Raw genomic sequence first — 21879 nt, forward strand, 5'->3', positions numbered from 1 at the left:
TTTTCCTAAAATTTCCTTTTTTTTTTTTTTTTTTTTAACAATGATGGCACGTTACGTTATTAATTAAAATTTTTGAAAATCTTTAACAACTGAAGTCTGGCCTGCTTTATACTGTTCCCTGTTTGGAGTGTTAATTTTTCACCAACTTTTAGGTTTCAGCCGGGGAGGCACCGGGGCTTTTGCTTCTTTGGGGTGACCACGACACCCACCTACCGAGGCGAGTCCTGACTGATATTTAAAAAGAAACGCCCACGGGTGAAACCACGACTCTCCGGTAGGCGCAGGAGACTGGGCGCCACACGTTAGCTCCTCCCACTTCCTCCTCACACCGTTCGCCCCGTCCTCTACCCCACTCCATTCGCTGCGCTCACTCCATCGGGCGAGCACGGATGACACGCAACAATTCATACCTAGTGCGCGCGTCAGCGTGACGGCCGCGTCCCCACGTCCGTGGCCCGCCTGGGAACGCCCCCTCCGCGCCCCGCCCCGCCCCGCCGCGCCCCGCCCCGTCGCTTGTTGTGTTGTCATCACGTGGCCCGGGCGTGTCCTGACGTCAGTGGCAGGGGCGGGATTGCGCAGGCGCAGAAAAGGGGGCGGGGGACTCGGCTTGTTGTGTTGCTGCCCGAGAGCCGGAGACAGTCTCGCTGTGGCCGCAGCTCCTCCAGCCGCCCGACGATGTCGTCTCACTTAGTAGAGCAACCACCGCCCCTGCACAACAACAACAACAACTGCGAGGAAGGCGAACAGTCCTTGCCCCCACCAGCCGGCCTCAACAGTGAGTGCTGGGCGGGCGGGCGGGCTCGGGGAAGGGGATGGGGGAGGAGGAGCCGCTCCGGCCGCCGCCGCCAGCTCCGCGCTGGGGGCGGGAGGAGAAGGCAGCCCATTGGTCAGGGCGGAGGATGTGCGGGTGACTGACAGCTCCCGTCACCTGTCAGGAGGAGATGCTCTGTCTTCCTCCCGGCCGGTCTCGTCGCCCTCTTGGGGTCGCGGGCTGGGCACGGCTGGGGTTCGCGGGTGTGGAGGGCCGGTGGCGTGGGGCGGGGGGCCTGGGCCGATCCCACCTGTGGTGGGCCCCGGAGCGGAGCCAATCGGGGCGTGGAGGGCGGGCCTTGGGGCGCGGGTGGGCGGAGCGGGCGGCGGAGGGGACGTGGGCTGGGATGGGGACGTGCGGCTGGGCCGCCGGGGGATGGACGCGGGCGGCCCGCCCAGGGGAGGAGGTGGCCGGGGACCGCCGGGGGCCGGTGGGCGGCGGGAAGGGGATCGGGGCCGGGGGACCCCACCCAGCGGGTCGGCTACCCCGCCGGGCCGGGAGCCTGAACCCTCTGCTTGGGTTCCTTTGTTAGCACGGGCGGGTCAGGAGAATTATTTGGTGTTTCAGTGGTTACTTGTATCGTGTATGGGGTTGAGGAGATGCCACTTTTTTTTGAGGTTTTTCTGAGTTGCTCAAGTGATTTTTTTTTTGTATATTATGTTATACGGTGGGGTTGTATGCCCTGTCGGTCTGTCTGTGAGCAGCCCCTTGAACCACATACAAGGTTGCACAAATCACGGTGTCTGGGCCGGTGGATTTTTTAGAAACGGGGTTGAAAACAGTCACACACGAACGATTGGAAGTTAACGGGTAGTATGTGAGTTCCCACCAACTACAGTTGCTTTTCAGAACATTCTGGTGCTCAGACGTCTTGTCCTAAGAGTATTCTTAAATCTGGTTAGAGCTCAGGGTGTTCTTGGAAGGGTTCTTGCCCAATCTTTTTGTAATTCATTTCATGTGAAAGAGGTAGTTGGGACAGTTAGCATATGGCCTGATGAAATCGCTCAAAAATCTTTTGGGTGCTTAAAGGTCACTTAAACACGTTGCAATAGCTTTCTTAAGAGCTTGGTGTTTCAGCATGGCCTAAGAATTATTTTGGAGAAGAGAGTTTCTGTCCTTACAACATGAAGATAGAATTTGAGTATTTTAACGTGTTTTCATTACTTTTTGTTATGACTTCATCTTTTTTTTTTTTAAATAAATTTTATTGTTATATTCCCCATACAATTGCAGCCCCCCCATTCTGACCCCAATCCCTCCCCTCCTGCCCCCCTAAAAGTGTCTCTGGTTCATAGTTTTTTGTTGATTTTGATTTTCACTATCTTATAGTTATTCATTTTCCTGGTCCCTTATTTAAGTTTTCTAGATTCCTGCTATGAGTGAGACCATCCGGTATTTTTCTTTTTCTTTTTGGCTTATTTCGCTGAGCATGATCCCTTCCAGCGCCATCCATGTTGCTGCAAATTGCATGTGTTTATCTTTTTTGAATGCTGAGTAATATTCCATGGTATATATGTACCACATCTTCTTGATCCAGTCATCTATTTTTGGGCATTTGGGTTGTTTCCAAAGCTTAGCTATTGTAAACAGTGCTGCTATAAACATAGGGGTGCAGGTGTTCTTTGGAATTGATGTTTCTGTGTCCTTTGGGTAAATACCTAGGAGTGGAATTGCTGGATCATATGGAAGCTCTATGTTTAGTAGGTCCAGAAATCTCCACACAGCTTTCCACAGTGGTTGGACCAGTTTGCACTCCCACCAACAGTGCAGAAGAGTTCCTTTTTCTCCACACCCTCGCCAACATTTGTTGTTGCTAGTTTTTTTAATATGTGCCATTCTCACTGGTGTAAGATGGTATCTCATGGTAGTTTTGATTTGCATTTCCCTGATGACAAGTGATGTTGAACATTGACTTCATCTTTTGATGGCTAACTTCCTTAAGTGTTGATTTTTTTCCAACACTGTCTTCTAGAATGTAAAACTTACATATTATTTCGTATGCTATTAGGATTTATTTGTGCCTTTAAATGGAGCTTGTTTCACGTATTGCTGTACATTCTTAAATTATTTACTCATTTTTGGCATAGCCTCTTAGAATCATGGGGTTTTTGAATGGGAAGAGACTTTAGAAATCAGTACCCCATTATTAAACGAGTCTAGAGTAAAGTGTGTTCAAGTTCACCTCCCCTAAGTGGAGATCTTTACTTTCACCCAGTCCAGTGTTTCTTTCAGGACACTTGTTTTCAGTGGCTCAGAACCCCCTAGTTAGGTATGTTTTTTATTCTTTTTGTATGTTATTCCACCTCATGTACAGGTGTCCTGCCTCTCTTTTTTTAAATACACTGTCTTATTTGTACTCAGTACTTTCCTGTGATACTTACAGGCTAGCTATTGGTTAGTATGTATACATGAATTCACAGAAAGCAAAAGGATTTTAATTTTTCCTTTGTCATTTTACCACAAAAAAGCAGTATGTGAGCTATATGTGATTGTTTATCTCCATGTCTGACAAGTCTGTAGGGTATGTGATGTTCTCTGCCAGTCAGTTGCTCTGCTTTGTTTATATTAGCTCCTACAGAAGTGAAGAACACTTAGCCTGATACTAAAATGTTCCTCTGGGAAATTGGCTAGATACAAAGTGATTTATTTGGAGTAGCGTGAGTTTTTATAGTTACTGGAGTGTTTTCAGATCCTGCAATATTTAATTACTCCCCTCATTCCTTTTACACTGTTTTTTACCTACTTATACAACTGGACTGGACAATACAAGTCTTACTGAGTCAAGTGATTTTTGGGCATTGAGCAAAACAACTTATTCAGGCGTCCGATACTGTCCAAATTGCTGATAAGTTGAAGTTCTTTGTTGGATAAAGTTCCACAACTATGAAAAACAGGAGATGAACTCATTGTACAGATTATCTCACTTGGGATTTTATCTTTAGGTCAGGGGTCGTAGCACAGTTTTAATAGCAGCTTATTGAAAAATTTGGAAGAATAATACAATTTTTTTCCAGTTTACCATTTTAGGGGAACTGTTCACTTTCACTCCAGATTAGTAGACAAATATCTGAACTACTTCTTTTCAAGGTGAAAAGGACATTTTCAGGTTTCCAGTTCTTAGAAAATTACCATTATTTAAGACTAGTTGTATAGGACATGTCATAAATTCAATAACTGGTATAAGGAAAGTCAAAATAATAGTATAATTCTTCGCATTGTGTAATGTCAGAGCTACAGTCATTTTTTTTTCCTTTTGTAACTCTTTAGCCATTATGTATTTGTTTTCCCCATACAGCAAGAAGAATTTTAAGTCTGTGAGGTGAAATTTCAGTATCTGCAAATACTGTTTTAAGTTTTGAATATGTAAGTAATTGGTGTGTAAGTCCCTACTTGTGCAAATAAAGGACAATTTTTTTAAAAAAATAATAACAGTGTCAGTGACTCTTCCAGGTCTGAACTCCAGCATCAGATATTTGAAATAAAATATAGGCTTTGAGGAAAGAAAATAAGACATAATGAAATATATCATCACTGGTTAGGATAAAAGTTATAACTTTGAAAAGTTGGGGGAAAAAATGAGAAAAGCTCTTTTTCTCTCTCCTCCCTCAAACCCCAGCTCTCCTGACTTCTCTTCTTGCAAGAGAATTGAACTAATGGTTTTAAAGCTATAAAGAGTATAATTCAGCCTACAGTCATTGAATGTGGTCACAGCTAATGGACCAACCTTACATATACGCTGTATTAGAGAATGTAGAAGTATGCTTCTTTCAATCTCTTAGCAATTGTCAAAGACTCTCCTGTATTGTGCATATGTAATATCTGGCATAAGAGAAATGTTTTCAGCTTGGACATAGTCTTTCAGTATAATTGAGATAGCCTTAGTTCTTTTTTTAATATTAGGAGGAGATTTCATGTTGAGTTTTTTTTTAATTTTGTATTGCTTGGACAGCACAATCATCATATCTTGCCTTGTTTCCTTTCCAAGTCAAAGGGGACACTGAGGATTGGTAGAGTTAGAACATTAAGAAATTATTAAACTGAAAATCAGGAATGAACTAGGTGATGAGAAAAAGGCATCTTCTCCCATTTTTCTTAAAAGGAAGCTAACGTGTTGCCTCATAATGAATATCTGTGTGCAGCACTGTTTATTTCCATTGGTGGTATTCCTGGAAGAGAATTGTTGAGTTAAAGGATATCTAAGTTTCTAAGGCTTTGCTACATTACCCTCCAGATTGTTCACTGATTATAATAACAAAATATTAGAAACAATCCTATGGTGAGTGGTAACGGTTGCCATTTGGCTAACAGTTAAAGTATGGCATGTCTTTATGATGGCATGCAATGTAGTTGTTCAAAAGACAATATTGACATTGAAAGGCATCCACAAGTTAGATAAGAAATGCTTCTTACAGAAAAATATCTACAGTATGATCCATTTTGTTATAAAAACAAAAACAGGGCCTCCCAGGTGGCGCGGGGTTAACGTAACCTATGAAACAATCCACAGCCACTGTAGCATTAGTTCGATACCTGGCCAGGGAACTACCCCACATGGCACAGCAGACCTCTGACTCGCCCACTGCTCCCCTCAGCAGTGTATTTCAGTCAGTCTGCCTGTTCTGTTCCCCACTCTATCTCTGGTGGATCCTATCATCCCACATCTCTGGCCTGTACCCACTTCTTGTATGCATAAATAAATAAATCTTAATAAAAACAAAAGCAAAGCTATATATTTGGGGAAAACTAGAAATTTACATATGAAACTTTTTTTTTAAGAAGATAGGTTTTATTTTGGGTTTTTTGTGTTTTTTTTTAAAGATTTATTTAATTTATTTATTTATACAAGCACTGGGTACAGTCAGAAGCACGGGAGGGTGAGAGAATTCACCAGAGCCAGAGCGGGGAGCAGAGCAGGCAGAAGGACCGAAGTACACTGCTGAGGGGAGCAGCGGGCGGCAGGAGAGGTCTGCGCGCCATGTGGGACCCTCCTCCGGTGGCCGGGGAGCAGCTGGGGATTGAACCGGCACTGCAGAGGCTGTGGGCAGCCTCGCAACCCAGCGCTCAACCGCTGCGCCACCGGGGAGGCCCCTACATATGAAACTTTTGAAAGTGGTTTCCTTTGGAAATACAAATAGTTGGTTTGAAGAAAATGTATGTTTACTTTACATACTAGTGTTTACATTTTCAAGAAATAAGTTTTTGAAATAAATGTTACAGAATATAAGAAGGTAATTAGAAAGATAACTTTCAGTAAGTTTTTCTAGTATGCCTCTTCAAATTCCTAGGTCCAGAGAGCCTGATACTGTAAAACAGCTTTTTTCTTCTTTGATCAGTTACTTCACGTGAACATAAATTACATTTTAGGGAAGACTGCCTTCCCCAGACACCCATAGTGAAACTCCTGGTTCGTACTTCTGCCTCTGCAGGGCATCTCTGTCTTATTTTACACATTGGGTTTCCTGTAGAAGATCCATCATATGTTTAAAATAAATTTGAAACTCCTGGAAACTCTGAGAGTAAGAGAAAAAGTTTACCCTATACCCCTTGCTCTGTTTCTCTCTGCCCAGTTAAAAATATTTTGCAGATCTCTAAGTTTAGGGAGGCTTTGGCACATTTCATGTACACTCCACAGGCACTCCAAATATTTAAATTACCTTCAATGTCAGATCTGCTGTAGATTTGCTAGTTGAGTTTGTTAATCTATTTCAGGTTCGATCGACTGTGTGCCCACTTTGTGTGTATGCAGTGAAACCATGGAGACATCATAAAAGTGTTGTTTAGCAGACTAATCCCAAAAAATTAGTGGTGATTATGGGACTGTGACAACTACTGGGACTGTGACAACTACTGGGACTGCTTTGGAGGGAAAGGAAGGAAAGAGTAACTTTTTTTTATTTAGCAAACACTGTTCTAAGTACTTTACAAATATAAACTCTTAGCTGGCGTATAACTGAGCATCTCCAGTTTACTAGGACCTTATCTATCCTCTTATATTTAATCCTCACAGCAGCCCAGGGAGGTAGGTACTCTGTTATTATCTTTGTTTAGTAAATGAGGAAACTGAAGTCCAGAAAGTCACACAGACAGTAAGTGGTGGAGTCAGATTTCCAACCAGATCTACCATTGAGTTTTTCCTTCATATACAGAGGTTAAGTTCACTTCTGAATCTGAAATAATCATCACCTCATTTAGAGTACATTTGGGATTTGAGCCTGTTTTGGTGATTATTCTGATGTACTGATGGAAGACTGTTCTTTCTAATGCTTCTGCAGTTTTGGAGGAGTAATCACCCAGTCTGCTTGGGTGAACATTTTCTAAAAGAAAATGTATTGTTAGTAATGAAAATTATAGAAAAAGTATACCATTGTGTCTTTTTGTTGTGGTGTTGGTTTATTGGCCACTGTTAATCAATTCTTATTAAAATTAAAGCAACTAATGGGTTCAGCAGACTCCTCGAGCCAATAAATATTTTCAAGACGTATCCAAATTACTAGTGCCACGTCCCCTTTCCTGTAGCTCCACCCACTTCAACTGTTTGCCTGAGAAAACTTCTGTTCTCCTGTGCCTGTGGCAGATGCACAATTGTTTTCTGCCCCAAGCAAACGAAGCTTCATGGAAATCCCTAGAAAATAGGAACTCGTGGGAGAGAAGAGTGGAAAGACAAGTTCACAAGGTATTTTTAGTGCATTGAAAAGGCAGAAAGAATAGGAAGAGCGAGGTAGAAAGGAAAGGAAGAAACTAGTTTGTGGAATAGAGGTAAAGTTTTTTCAGAACTTTTTATATTACAACTTGATTTTAGGTAAGTGCCAGCTGTACTCATGCTCCAGATTTGTATACAAATTGAAATTGATTTGATTTAAGTCACCTTCCTAGGAGCTTCTCAATTGTTGGTACTAATAAATATATAGTTGTTGACTTATTTAGATGGCCTCTATGAAGTTTCTAAGCATGTGTTTATTTCATTTGTGGGAAGGATACAACTATAGCTGCGGTAAACTATAGGAAAATTTTAAAATGTTAACTCTATAATATATAAAATTGAAATATAAAAAGTTGGTGGCATATCTTAGAGTAAAGTAGCTCTTTATTTTTGTGAAAAGCAACTTCAGAGTTTTCTGTATGGTATTTATTGTGTATAAACTAAATTTTAACCAGAAAGGAAAATTGAAGACACATTTTCTAAGATACTAGTTTTAGAGTTCCAGATTTGTTTGGTTCTTAGAGTTGGTTGATTGCATGAACTATTTCTGGAACAGAAATATGTAGATTTTTAGACTTTCATTGCTCCTAATTTATTTGTTTCAGGATACTTTTGCATTTGGTTCCAAGTGAGTCCAAATTCTTATCTGAATTCCTCATAGTCACATCTGTGTGCACATGACAGGTTTCAGTTTTGCTGTGGTTAACTTAAGTTATCTGACTTGTCCAACAGGTTCCTGGGTGGAGCTACCCATGAATAGCAGCAACGGAAATGATAATGGCAATGGGAAAAATGGGGGTCTGGAACATGTGCCTTCCTCGTCCTCCATCCACAATGGAGACATGGAGAAGATCCTTCTAGATGCACAACATGAATCAGGACAGAGTAGTTCAAGAGGCAGTTCTCACTGTGACAGGTGGGTGAGATCCATGTTTTGATAGAATTCTGGAAACAGGTGGGTTATAAAACTCATTCTCATTAAATAATAAATTTGTTTATATTTTTATTGAACAAAATGTAACTCCTGATTTATTGCAATGCGTATAATTAAGCCAGACAGCTAATTGACCTGTTCTTGAGTATCCACCATTCGTCCCCAGGTTATATAGTAGTTTTATTTAGATTATATCATTTTAAGATATTTATGCTTAAACCTCAATGACATAAATGTTTATTTTTATAGAATTAGTGAAATTTTCTCCCATTTTCTTATGTCCTTTATGTCCCTGTTTTACATACTACATTCTGCCTTGAACACAGCTGTCTCTGCATATGTCCATCAGTCCTTCTCCCCATGAGCCTCCAGAGGGCAGGGTCATGTTTCATCTCCTCTGTTCCCTTCAGAGCAATGGTTTGCACCTATTATGAACACTCGGTAAAGTTGGGATGATGGGAACTGCAACTAACTCAATTGATAGTAATATTTGCGCAAGGTCTGCAAAGGTCATTAATTTTAAAGACCATTTGGAGTTTTTAGAGGAAGCTTTATTTCAGACCTTATTTTTTAATATTTGATTTGGGGACACTATTTTTACTGATTAATGACTGCTTATGGTAAGGAATGAGAATATAGAGATATATATTAGTAGAGTGTAACTGAGTTGTTAGTTCTCCTTTTTCTGTATTTTAGAGAGACTACATGTTAATGACATAGTGATATATTTCATACATCTTAGACCAGTAACAACCAGGGTACTTGGATGATCTTCTGGTTAATTAAGAGTTAACTCTTATTAGCCTTGTAGAAAATGATTAAGAAGATATTTAAAGATATAAATCTCGACTATTTCTACGGGATAAGAGGGTGGGTTTTTTTTGTATATTTTTCTTCTGGATATTTTTGTACTTTGTAAAAATTATATATGTAACTGTCAGAATAATCTTGTTCAACATTCCTGCTTTATGATCCTCTAATGTTACCAAGACCGTAGAGGACTGGTTTGCTGGCTAGGGGACCCCACACATTCTTGCCCTCCATCTCACCTCTCACTTTTCTCTGTGCTGCCTAGAGCCTGGGGTGTCTCTTGGCAGAAGCAGAAGCAGAACAGAGCAGATGTCTCTTTTCTGAGGAGTTTGCCATTGACCCCAGTAGCTACAGCATTAGTCTGTGTTTCAGAATGAAGATTTATACAGTTTTACATTTATATGGTGGGTTTCTGAAGTTTTTTGCTTGTTTATGGTCCTGTTGATAAGGTTTTTACTACCTACTGAAGGTCCATGACCCTTCGTCATTGTTACCAGTGAAACTGTTGTCCACTTGAGCTGTTGTTGAACAGAGAAACAGCCACCTACCTGCCTGTCTGGTCATCATTTTCGTATATGATTGCAGTTACACTTGACATTGAATGTGAATTCACCACTTCACAATCATGTTTAAGTTAGGTTTCTAAACATGTGGTGAGAGATCTGGCAAGTACTTTTGACCACATTCCTGTCAGCTTATGTGTCTTTTCGCTGCATTTCTGGTCACCTTTCAGAAGAGAACTAAAACTCTTAGCTCAGCAATATTCCTCTGAGATACCTGACTCATACACTCTTAAGATTTGAAAATGTCTTCAAAATCATATAAAGTCCATGAATATATTTGTAATTGTTCAGAAGTGTTTCTTGTTGGAAAAGTGTTGTGATTGTCGGATATTAATTCCATAGCTAATTTATGTATATTTTCAATTTAAAAAGTATTCCATAGATACATTTTTGTCACTCTGTTGTTTTTATTTTTTTTTAAAAAAAAAGATTTATTCATACAAGCACTGTGTACAGTCAGAAGCGTGGGAGGGCGAGAGAATTCACCAGAGCCAGAGCGGGGAGCAGAACAGGCAGAAGGACTGAAGTACACTGCTGAGGGGAGCAGTGGGCACTGCAGGAGAGGTCTGCGCGCCATGTGGGACCCTCACTGGTGGCCGGGGATCGGCGCCACAGAGGCTGCAGGCAGCTTCACAGCCTAGCACTCAACCACTGCCCACTCTGTTGTTTTTAGATATACTAAAAACACTGTGTTTTTGCTCTGTGTTTCACCCTATTGTAGTTGTTTTTAACCTACACACTCGATTCAGCCAAGGAGCTTTCAAGAGTACCTTTGCGCAGATTCCATCCCTGAAGACCCTCAGTCTGTTGTCAGGGTTGGGTAGAGACATGAGACTATTTTAAAAGCTCTGTAACTGTTCCTAATATGAACCAAGTTTGTTAGAAATGTGTAGTCAGCAGTTTACTTGTGAAATATTTAGTATTTTTTTAAATGAGATTGGTGTGCTAGTGGTAAAGCAGAGTGTAGAAGTAGGTTAGTGCTTCTGTAGATTCTTGACTTTGTCATTCTAGTGCCTTGATCTGGTCATAGCTGTGTCACGCTGGCCCTCAACTTGGTCTCTTGACAGCGAACCCACCTGTGTTTTGAGCATGACAGAAGACTGAGATAAGAAGAGTGCCTCATTGTACTTGGTTCCTATGCTATAAGCCTTAGATACCTTTTTTTTTAAATTTTTATTTGTTTTTGCAGAGAACAACTGGGGTGAAGGTCAGAGGCGTGGGGGGTGAGAGGATTCTCCAGAGACAGAGTGGGGAACAGCAGGCAGATTTAAGGGGAGCAGCGAGCAAGACAGGAGAGGTCTGCTGCACAATAGGGAGGTTTGCTCCTTGGTTGGGGATCGATATCAGGCCTTGGTGGTAATAGCACTGAGACTTAACCCCTAGGACACCAGGGAGGCCCAAGCCTGAGATTTCTAATTCAAGACAAGATTTTCTAAGTTTATTAGTATTTTGTTTTATATTGACCCAGCTTTTCCTTTTTCCTATTTAAGGAAATATGTCAATTATAAGATGCCTGGGCCATATTTTACATGCTTTAGGTAACTGTAATCTTTGAGCAGATAGAGCCTTTTTTTCATCCTTACTTGAGTTTACATGTGGGATGTATAGTGATGACTTGCCATAGTTACAGAAGTAATCATTAATGAACCTAAGACTAGAATCTAGCACTTTGTAGTCATCTATTATGTTAAGTACAATTCGTGATCTTGTATTTTTTGTCTAAAAATTTGTCTGCATGTTCTGGGAATATATTTTCTACTTTTCATTAAAGATTACATACATGTATAAGGGTATATAATTCACCTTGAAATACCTCAAAGCAAATATTTTTCAAATAAATAGAATAGTGATTCTCAGACTTTTTTATCTCAGTACTTTTTTATTCTTAATAATTATCAGAGCTCCCAAAGATTTTTGTTAATGTAGTTTTTTTTCTTAAGATTTATTTATTTTTATACAAGAATTGGGGTACAGGCCAGAGATCGGGGGGAAGGTGAGAGGATTCACCAGAGACAGAGCAGGGAACAGAACAGGCAGAAGGATGGAAGTACACTGCTGAGGGGAGCAGCGGGTGAGACAGGAGAGTTCTGTCCCGCCATGTGGGTTTCTCCCTGGCGGGCTGGGAATTGAATTTGTGCTGCAGTGGCTGCAGATTGCTTCAAAGGTTGTGTCTTAATCCCTGCGCCACCAGGAGACCCTGTTAATGTAGTTTTTATATTTTGATATATACCATGTTAGAAAATAAAACTGAAAAAAAAAAAAAAGAAAAGAAAACTGACATTTTAAAATAATATAATTTTTAAATATGTAGTCATTAAAAAATAATAAACTCATTACAGTTTAACATGAGTAAGTTTTAAAACTTAAGAATTTACTATTTTTCTGTACCAAAAAGATTGGTAGAATAATGGCATTATTTTATATTTCTGCAAATATCTTTAATATTTGGTTTAATAGGAAGCAGCTGGATTCTTACCTGCATTTTTCAACTCAATCCATTTTAATACCACACATGATGTAAGGTATACAGTCATGAGAGAATGAGAATGAAAGAGGCAAATTAATCCTAACCTTTGAGTCTTTGTGTAAATTGTTTTCGCACTTTTTGAACTGCTGGTGGTGAATAATTTAATGGTAAAAAATTTTGAGTAAAAGAACTCCAAACTGGGTTTCTCAATTTGAAGATCATTTTATCTTTATTGGAAAATGAATAAAACTAAGAAAGTGTGGCACTTTAGTATCTTTAGGCAGTACTTCCTTTGTAGATTTATTATTGCAAGGAAATTCATCACCACAAAAAAAGTTACAGAACATTTTGGGAGTAAGAGTGTTCAATTTAATTTTTTCTTACAGGGAGTTATGATACATTTTTGATGTGCTACCTTTGCAGAATCATGTTAGTATAACTTTTCATTTTCTAATTTCCAGCATGGCCTCATTTATTTGACAAAATGAGAATAAAAACTAATGGCTAAATTATTTCTTTTTTAGCCCTTCCCCACAAGAAGATGGGCAGATTATGTTTGATGTGGAAATGCACACCAGCAGGGACCATAGCTCTCAGGTGTGTGTGTGTATTTGATTTACAATAAATAATTAGGAAAATGTACATTTTTAAATAACCATGTTTTGCTAAAATAACTAAAAGGTAAGTCTTTTAAAAATAGTTTGAAACTTTTAAGTTACTCAGTTTATGATTTTGGAATTTGTTTTGGATGACATAGGTATGTTTGCTTTATGACTAAGATCTTGGACCTTCGTCACTCCAAATGAATTAGAAAATGCTTGTCTGTGTAATGTATCATTCCAATATTGTAGACTTGCTTCTTGAGTTAATCAATAGAGAAATTGGGACAGTTGTTTTATTCAAGTTCACAAAATAAATGAAAATGAATGTGTATTTAGAACCAGCTGTGAAAGAAAGCTTTTTCTGACTCTGGAATCAAAGCAATGACTTTTGAGATGAATTTCAACAGGGAGAGATAAAATTCATTTAAATTAAGTAAGTTTTCTTAAGTTGAAAGATAAATATAGTTCACATGGAGTTGATGTTGAAAATGTAGATGGATGTAGTATTGAAAGTTTACAAAGGTATTTATTATAAAAATTTATACGTAAAATGTTGTTAGGAACTTCATACCCAGCCATTAATTTTTTGATGTCAGGTCACGTAAAAGTGCCAGAATACAAATTTTTGAAGGCAGGACTAATTGTCTTTCTCTCCAGTGTTACCGAGAATATTTGTTGAGTGAATGTTTAAATGAATTCTAACTTTGTTTTGTGAGGTGACAATGGCCTCAATCCCTTTCCACTAAAAATGTATTTTTTAGTATTTTGCATGTTATCCTGGATCCACCCCAATATTCTTTGTTTCAGAAGGCTGCACAGTTTCTCCCTACTGTCTCTGTGCTCTATTTGTGTTGTTCTTTGAAACCTAGAAAATCTGTGGGATTGACTACAAATTTATTTTACGATGAACCTCATATCATAGAGAAGCTTAGGGTGGTGAGACTCTCATGTCAGAAGATGTCTGACTGGAATTGTTTAATTGCTGGCTTATGTCAGTGCTGCCATGTACAGTAAGCTATGACTTACGAAAAAGAGAGGCTATAAAATTCCATGGCCAAAAGTATACTAAGAAACCCCAAGATAGAGAAATGAAATAACTCTTTGGTATAGTCTTGCCTGAGAAAGATGAACTGAATTCAGACTATCTTTGCTATAGACAAGTTGAAAATCGTTACTGGCATTTTCCAAAATGTGTTTTGAGGAACGTTTACATGAGATAGTGCTGAATTCAGATAAGTGGGGAATAACGTAGTCCTTGGGCTATATCTCAGTCTTCTACCCCAGTAGTCACAGTTCAGAGTAGCATATGAAAGTCTGACAATTCCTGTAGTAGTAAAGAAATGTGTGTGTTTATTTATTCTTTGAAATGTGTTTATTTAAACCAAGTATTTCACAGAGTTTTTTGACATTCACCTCACTGCTCTTCCACACATACGTACACTCCCTAAGGTCCTCCCTGGTGACCTGATGGAACACTTTGATAAGTGCTGCCCTGGCTCATGGAGCAGCAGGTATGCAGTTAGGCTTTACTGGTCGTTGAGTTTAGGCAGAATTCTAGAGCTGACTGCATCCATCTCGAATTCCAGAGAAATTTATGAAGGAAAATGTAAGACTTTTGGCCTCCATGACAGATTATGGTAGGATTGCTACTGTGATTGTTTAGTGAGTACCTAATTGAACACTGGTTATCAAGCCTTGGGTAAGCAGTACTAACGATAAGATCAATCAGCTCAAACAAGCTTACATTTTTGGAAAGGCAATCTTAATTCCTATAAGAAAAACATACCAGTTTGGAATAGGACTTTTAATCAGGGAGATATTAGTAGGTATAATTTAAACTTTCAAAAAGCCTTTTACATTGCTTTATTTTTGACTGAAGAAACAGTAGTTTAAGGTGGGAGATTAGTTTTTTCCCCCCACAAATTAGAAGCAAATTTGGGATTACAAAATAGTTAAAAACAGCTTAACAAAATACTGTGATGGTACTTGCCCTTATTGAATATTTATGTATATTTGTATGAGGAATAAGTGACATTTCCAGATTTAGAGAAGGAAGGAGAGGCTCTGAAAGTTAATAGGTATATTCCTTTAAAGAGCTTCTGCACAGCAAAAGAGACAATAACAAAAACAAAGAGAAACCCCACCAACTGGGAGAACATTTTTGCACCCAACACTAATGATAAAGGACTGATCACAAAAATCTGCAAAGAGCTGATGAGACTCAACAACAACAAAGAAAATAATCCAGTCAAAAAATGGGCAGAAGAGGGCCTCCCCGGTGGCACAGCGGTTGAGCGCTGGGTTGCGAAGCTGCCCGCGGCCTCTGCGGGACCAGTTCGATCCCCGGCTGCTCCCCGGACACCGGAGGAGGGTCCCACATGGCGCGCAGACCTCTCCTGCCGCCCGCTGCTCCCCTCAGCAGTGTACTTCGGTCCTTCTGCCTGCTCTGCTCTCCGCTCTGGCTCTGGTGAATTCTCTCACCCTCCCGTGCTTCTGACTGTACCCAGTGCATGTATAAACAAAAACAAACAAATAAAGAAAGAAAGAAAGAAAACATGCCTCTATATAAAAAAAAAAAAAAAATCTTTAAAAAAAAAAAAATGGGCAGAAGAGCTAAAAAGAAACTTCTCTGAAGAGGAAATGCAAATGGCCAACAGGCATATGAAAAAATGTTCAACATCACTTGCCATCAGGGAAATGCAAATCAAAACTACCATGAGATACCATCTTACACCAGTGAGAATGGCACATATTAAAAAAACTAGCAACAACAAATGCTGGCGAGGGTGTGGAGAAAAAGGAACTCTTCTGCACTGTTGGTGGGAGTGCAAACTGGTCCAACCACTGTGGAAAGCTGTGTGGAGATTTCTGGACCTACTAAACATAGAGCTTCCATATGATCCAGCAATTCCACTCCTAGGTATTTACCCAAAGGACACAGAAACATCAATTCCAAAGAACACCTGCACCCCTATGTTTATAGCAGCACTGTTTACAATAGCTAAGCTTTGGAAACAACCCAAATGCCCAAAAATAGATGACTGGATCAAGAAGATGTGGTACATATATACCATGGAATATTACTCAGCATTCAAAAAAGATAAACACATGCAATTTGCAGCAACATGGATGGCGCTGGAAGGGATCATGCTCAGCGAAATAAGCCAAAAAGAAAAAGAAAAATACCGGATGGTCTCACTCATAGCAGGAATCTAGAAAACTTAAATAAGGGACCAGGAAAATGAATAACTATAAGAAAGTGAAAATCAAAATCAACAAAAAACTATGAACCAGAGACACTTTTAGGGGGGCGGGGGCGGGAGGGGAGGGATTGGGGTCAGAATGGGGGGGCTGCAATTGTATGGGGAATATAACAATAAAATTTATTATTAAAAAAAAAAAGAAAGTTAATAGGTATATTCTTGGTGCTACATTTAATGGGTTGGTTTGTTTTTTTAATTTTTATTTTCTTTCTTTTATCTTTACACAAACCCTTGTGTTGAAGGCTAGTTTTCAATAGATCACAAGATAAATTTTTTTTGAAAAAAGCTTTCCCCAATTTTATTGCTCTCAATCCAGTGAAGGAGATGCTGTACTGTCCTCATGAACAAATGGGGAAAGCGAAGTTTTGTCCTAATTAAGTTACTTACCTGTGGTCTCAAAGCAAGTAATTGATAGAGCTAGCAGTGAAAAAAGGTCCTCTGAGCCTGTGTTCCCTTATTCCCACTAAAATAACTCAATGAATATGAGTCAAGAGAGCAGACAGTGTTGAGAGAATAAATTAAAACATGTCCAGAGAGTTATGGTATAAGAAAATCTAAAGTAATTCATTTAGGAAAAGGAGCATTCAGGCTATACTTTTTGAGGATAGTCCTGAAAAATCTGTTTTGTAGCACAAAATAAAATGTAGATTGTGTTTTTTTTTTGTTTTTGTTTTTTTAAAAGATTTATTTATACAAGCACTGTGTACAGTCAGAAGCACGGGAGGGTGAGAGAATTCACCAGAGCCAGAGCAGGGAGCAGAGCAGGCAGAAGGACCGAAGTACACTGCTGAGGGGAGCAGCGGGCGGCAGGAGAGGTCTGCGCGCCATGTGGGACCCTCCTCTGGTGGCCGGGGAGCAGCCGGGGATCAAGCCGGCGCTGCAGAGGCTGCGGGCAGCTTCGCAACCCAGCGCTCAACCGCTGTGCCACCAGGGAGGCCCTGTAGGTTGTATTTTACTGTTATTTTTGCACTGTTTCTGGGAGCGAAAAACTAGCATAATTTTGGGTATCATTGGAAGATGATACAGACTGAAAATGTCCTACTTTTCCCTTGAGTAAAACTGTGGTTATCTATACGGAGACCATAGTGTACATTTCAATAGCCATGTTAGAGACCTAAGAGAACCTGAGGTGGACTAGAGACTAAAAATGTAAATGATTAGATGGTAAGGGGACTTCCACAAGAGAATATTCTAAAATCCTCAATATCTTTTATCTAAATAGATGTAGGTGTGGGAGAGGATTATTGACTCAGTTAAAAAGCGTAAGTCTTAATGAAATAAGTCCTTTTTACCATATTCTGGAATCCCAAGAATCAGATGGCAATTTAAAACCTGAAAACTGACAAATTTAAGATTAAGAAAAGCAAGCACAGGTTGGAAAATGAAGAGAGCTTATAATTCTTATTCTTAAGGTAAATACTCTAAACTGACCTGGGACTTAAAATATATCTATATCTCTATATGGACATATACCTAGATCTATATCTACATAGATACAGATATATAAAATAGTCCACAGATTACTTTTCTTCACTCAAAAAGTGAGCCTTATGTAAAGAATATCGGCCTACAGTGTGTTGACTATAGTCAGATAGTGTGTGTATACAAACTGATCTATAAACAAATTATAACAATTGTTTTTGATTTAGGATATTTCCAGAGTTACTCTAGGAGTCAACTCATAATTCTGAGTAATCTCAATATCCAATGGAAAATGCTTAATAGTAAAGATTACATCGTGTCTTCCGGTGGAATTTGTCAAATCCAGCAAATAAGAATGATACCACCAAACTAGCAAAAATCCATGAGGGTTTTACTTTCATTTTGATAGTCTCTGGATCCAGAAGCGCCCTTTTATTATCTGAAGCTGCCTTCCTTCAGCAGCTATTTCAAAGAGAACTAGACCTTATCAAAAAAGAATCACAAGGATATGTCCAGCTCTGCATTTTTTAACTACCTACTAAAAAGGATAAATGCTTTGGTCGAAGAGTAAATCCTATTCAAACAAAATAACAAAACAATTCCTAACATTGAGACTGGTTTGAGGTCATAGTATCACATACCTTAAAATTGAATAAATAAGTATGTCATTTTTTGGAATTTCTCATTCCTATGGGTTCTATTGAAAGAGAAGCTGTTGAAACTTTTTGTTCTTGGCTTGCAACTGTAGGTTACTATTAGCAAGAAAAGGAATTTCTTTTTCATTTATTTGCTACAAAAGACATTAGATTCTCATTCAGTATAAAATTATTTCCCAAAAAATAAAAAATAAATAAATAAATAAATAATAAAATTATTCCCAGAAATGTTTGACTTAAGTAGTTTTGACTAACTCTTCGGAACTGTTTGGATAGCGATTTGTCTAAAAAATAAAATCTTCCAGGGAGCAAATTTAATGCTTACGGAGAGAGGCTTTAGAACAGTTTGCCTGTCTTTAAATTCTGGCTCTGCCACTAACCATTTATGAAACCTGGGGCCATTACTTAATTTATGTTTCAGTTTCCTCATCTGTGAAATGGAATATCAGTAGTTCCTATTTTTAGGGTTGTTGCTAGGTGTAAAAGTTAATGCAGGTAAAGTGCTTAACATGATGCTTATTGTAGTGCTCAGTAAATACTGCCGTTACTATTATTATTATTCACACCTGCCAGATGTTTTCTCATCACCTTATGTTTGTTAGAATATACTTTATGGTGTGTTCCCTTTTATTTAAATTATGAAAAAAATTTTTTTTAATAGAGGCATGTTGTATTTATTTATTTGTTTGTTTGTTTTTGTTTATACAAGCACTGGGTACAGTCAGAAGCGCGGGAGGGTGAGAGAATTCACCAGAGCAGGGAGCAGAGCAGGCAGAAGGACCTAGGTACACTGCTGAGGGGAGCAGCGGGTGGCAGGAGAGGTCTGCGCGCCATGTGGGACCCTCCTCCGGTGGCCGGGGAGCAGCCGGGGATCAAACCGGCGCTGCAGAGGCCGCGGGCACCTTCGCAACCCAGCGTTCAACCGCTGCGCCACCGGGGAGGCCCTAAATTATGAAAAATTTTAAATGTGTACAAAATAAAGAAAATATTGCAGTGAACCTCCATTTTAGCATTTCCCAGATTGAGTAGTTATCAAGGTTTTCCACACTATAGTTAACATATTTTGAAATACAAATATTTTTTTTTAGATATTAACTGCTCTTAGATCATTTTGTCAATCTTTTAAGAAAAATGGCATGTTTGTGCATAAAAACTACTGACACACAACCTGATGATTTTGGATATTTACTTTGATTTGTCTTCGTGTAGTAGGAAGAATTGGTGTTCCTTTTTTATTTAAAGTTTGAATTGTTCTTTCTAGTCAGAAGAAGAAGTTGTAGAAGGAGAGAAAGAAGCTGATGCTCTGAAGAAAAGTGTAGACTGGGTGTCGGACTGGTCCAGTAGGCCAGAAAATATTCCACCAAAGTAAGTTTTTACATGTTTCTTTCATGGACACGGTGGACTTCGTAATTTCCAAGATATTTTCAGCAAATGCATTGCTGACTCCTGCATCTGAATTTCTTTCTCCAGGGAGTTCCACTTCAGGCACCCTAAACGTTCTGTTTCTTTAAGCATGAGGAAAAGTGGAGCCATGAAGAAAGGGGGTATTTTCTCTGCAGAATTTCTTAAGGTGTTCATTCCGTCTCTCTTCCTTTCTCATGTTTTGGCTTTGGGGCTAGGGTAAGTACTGGCAAACTTCTGAAATTTTTTCCATTCAGTTTGTTCTCATGTTTTATTCCACATGTAAGAAATGTACATGAAAGCAGATTGTACAGTTTTGCTTTTAATGTTTTATTGCAAATAATGTGGACTTAAGAATTACTAAAGTTGGTACACTATTGTTAACACTGACAGATATTTTTATAGTAGAGGTTTTATTTCTAATTTGAAAATATATTGCCCATATTCCCCAAAAGGATCATTTTTAAATGGGATCTTACATGTTTTATTTTTCTTTGTGGGTTTTGTTGTTGTTTATAGATTATTCTATATTAGCTAAAGGTTAAAGTAAACTGATCTTTAGTGATTAATTTATGGTTGATGTTGATGAGAAAATATACATTATATAGAATAGTCCTTGAGTGAAACCGGTTGGGAGGTATTTTTTTTTCCTCTTTGTAGAGTCTTATTCTACAATTAATTCCATATTTACCTGTAATTCATTAATTTTTCAGATTTGCTTCTTAATTTCTTTTCTTCTTTATTTGAACAATTGAAATCTGTATTCAAAAGATTTAAGAAATTAAGCACTAGCTATTACTGCTCTTTAAGACACAGATGTTGGGCCTCCCCTGGTGGTACAGCGGTTGAGCACTGGGCTGCGAGGCTGCCTGCAGCCTCTGCAGCGCTGGTTCGTTCCCTGGCCGCCAGCAAGGGTCCCACAAAAAAAAAAAAATAAATAAATAAGATACATGTTACTCTCTGTAAGGATGCCCAGTGGGTCATTTTCTACAATAGCCAAAGCTACCTCATCCCTCCTCTTCCTTCTAAGGAACTCAGCATGTGGGAGAGATGTTCATAGTTCCAACATGGAAACATATTTGCAACTTTTCCACATACCCATTTGTCTTTCTGCATACTTAAATCAGGTTTTGTGATGGCTCGGACAGTGATTAAAAACAGCAAAATGGAAGGTGTGGATGAAAGGAGTATGTCAGTGTTGTATGGAATTGGTCAGGGGTAGGAAATTAAATTCCCCTCCAGTATTTAAGCAGTGTAGTTCATTTGCCCTCAAGAGATTGATTTTGTACCTTGCAATATCTCTTCCTTCCATGAATCTTCAAACTGTTTCTCTTACTGATGGAAGTGTAACTATTGCTGTAGATGAATGTAGAAAAAAGGATTTAAAAACGTGGATTGATTTCATTGCACTGAAGGTTGAGGCTAGTCCATATTTTCCTTTACTTCCCTTATGCATATGAAAGGTAAAATACTTGCCTGACATGGGAAAGTAATATTAGGCCCTTAATCTTTAAGAGTTTAGCTGTTATCAAGAGCACTCTGTAAAGCATGGCAGCTTTTATAATTTAGCATATTATTATATTCTGTATGTGACATAGCAGTAGAAGTTCCTGTCCACCACAGAGGAACATCTCAAAGGAGGTTGGCTCTGCTTTACTCATTGGAGAGATCTGTTCTCTCTGACTTGACTTTGTTAATCACTGCCCATGGGCTGTCCAGTTCTGTCTAATGAGTAAACATCATCATGTAAAACCAGTTTGGCTGGCTGGTGACTAGTTCCAAATAAGTCAGCGACAATTTTAGGGTTAGGGAACTGTGAATACACACCCTTAAAGCTGAAAAATTGAGTTTTTAAGTAGAGTTCAACCTGTGGACAAACTGATACAGGACTTTGAAACATGATGCACTCTGTTTCCTTTCAGCATCTATATTGGAAAACGACTGAGCACACCTTCTGCCAGCACCTACTGAGGGGAAAAAAGCCCCTGGAAAAGCGTGTGACCTGTGAAGTGATGTATTGTCACAGTAGTTTATTTGAACTTGAGACCATTGTAAGCATGACCCAACCAACCGCCCTATTTTTACATATCCAAGTTCCAGTAACTCTCAAATCCAGTATTTTATTCAAACTCTGTTGAGGCATTTTACTAACCTCATTCCCTCTTTGGCCTGTAAGACACTTTAGACTTTCCTAACAGAGTTTACTGTTGTTTAGAAATTTGCAAGGGCTTCTTTTCCGCAAATGCCACC

General features: G+C 39.1%; 1 protein-coding gene across 2 annotated transcripts; it reads left to right on the forward strand.

Annotated features, from left to right (window-relative positions):
- Positions 1-675: 675 nt before the first annotated feature.
- On the forward strand, positions 676-21600 carry BNIP3L (BCL2 interacting protein 3 like; the record flags this gene model as incomplete). Of its 2 annotated transcripts, none has more annotated exons than XM_084244787.1 (6): positions 676-799; positions 8244-8427; positions 12810-12882; positions 19490-19593; positions 19699-19848; positions 21552-21600. In XM_084244787.1, the coding sequence occupies 6 exons, from the start codon at positions 676-678 to the stop codon at positions 21598-21600; spliced, it is 684 nt and encodes a 227-aa protein (XP_084100913.1). The 2 variants fall into 2 exon arrangements, with proteins under 2 accessions (XP_084100913.1, XP_084100914.1); XM_084244788.1 differs by having other exon boundaries at positions 676-775.
- Between the last annotated feature and the right edge of the window lie 279 nt (positions 21601-21879).

The sequence above is a fragment of the Talpa europaea genome, assembly GCF_964194135.1.
Source record: "Talpa europaea genome assembly, chromosome: 10".
Classification (NCBI taxonomy): Eukaryota; Metazoa; Chordata; class Mammalia; order Eulipotyphla; family Talpidae; genus Talpa; species Talpa europaea.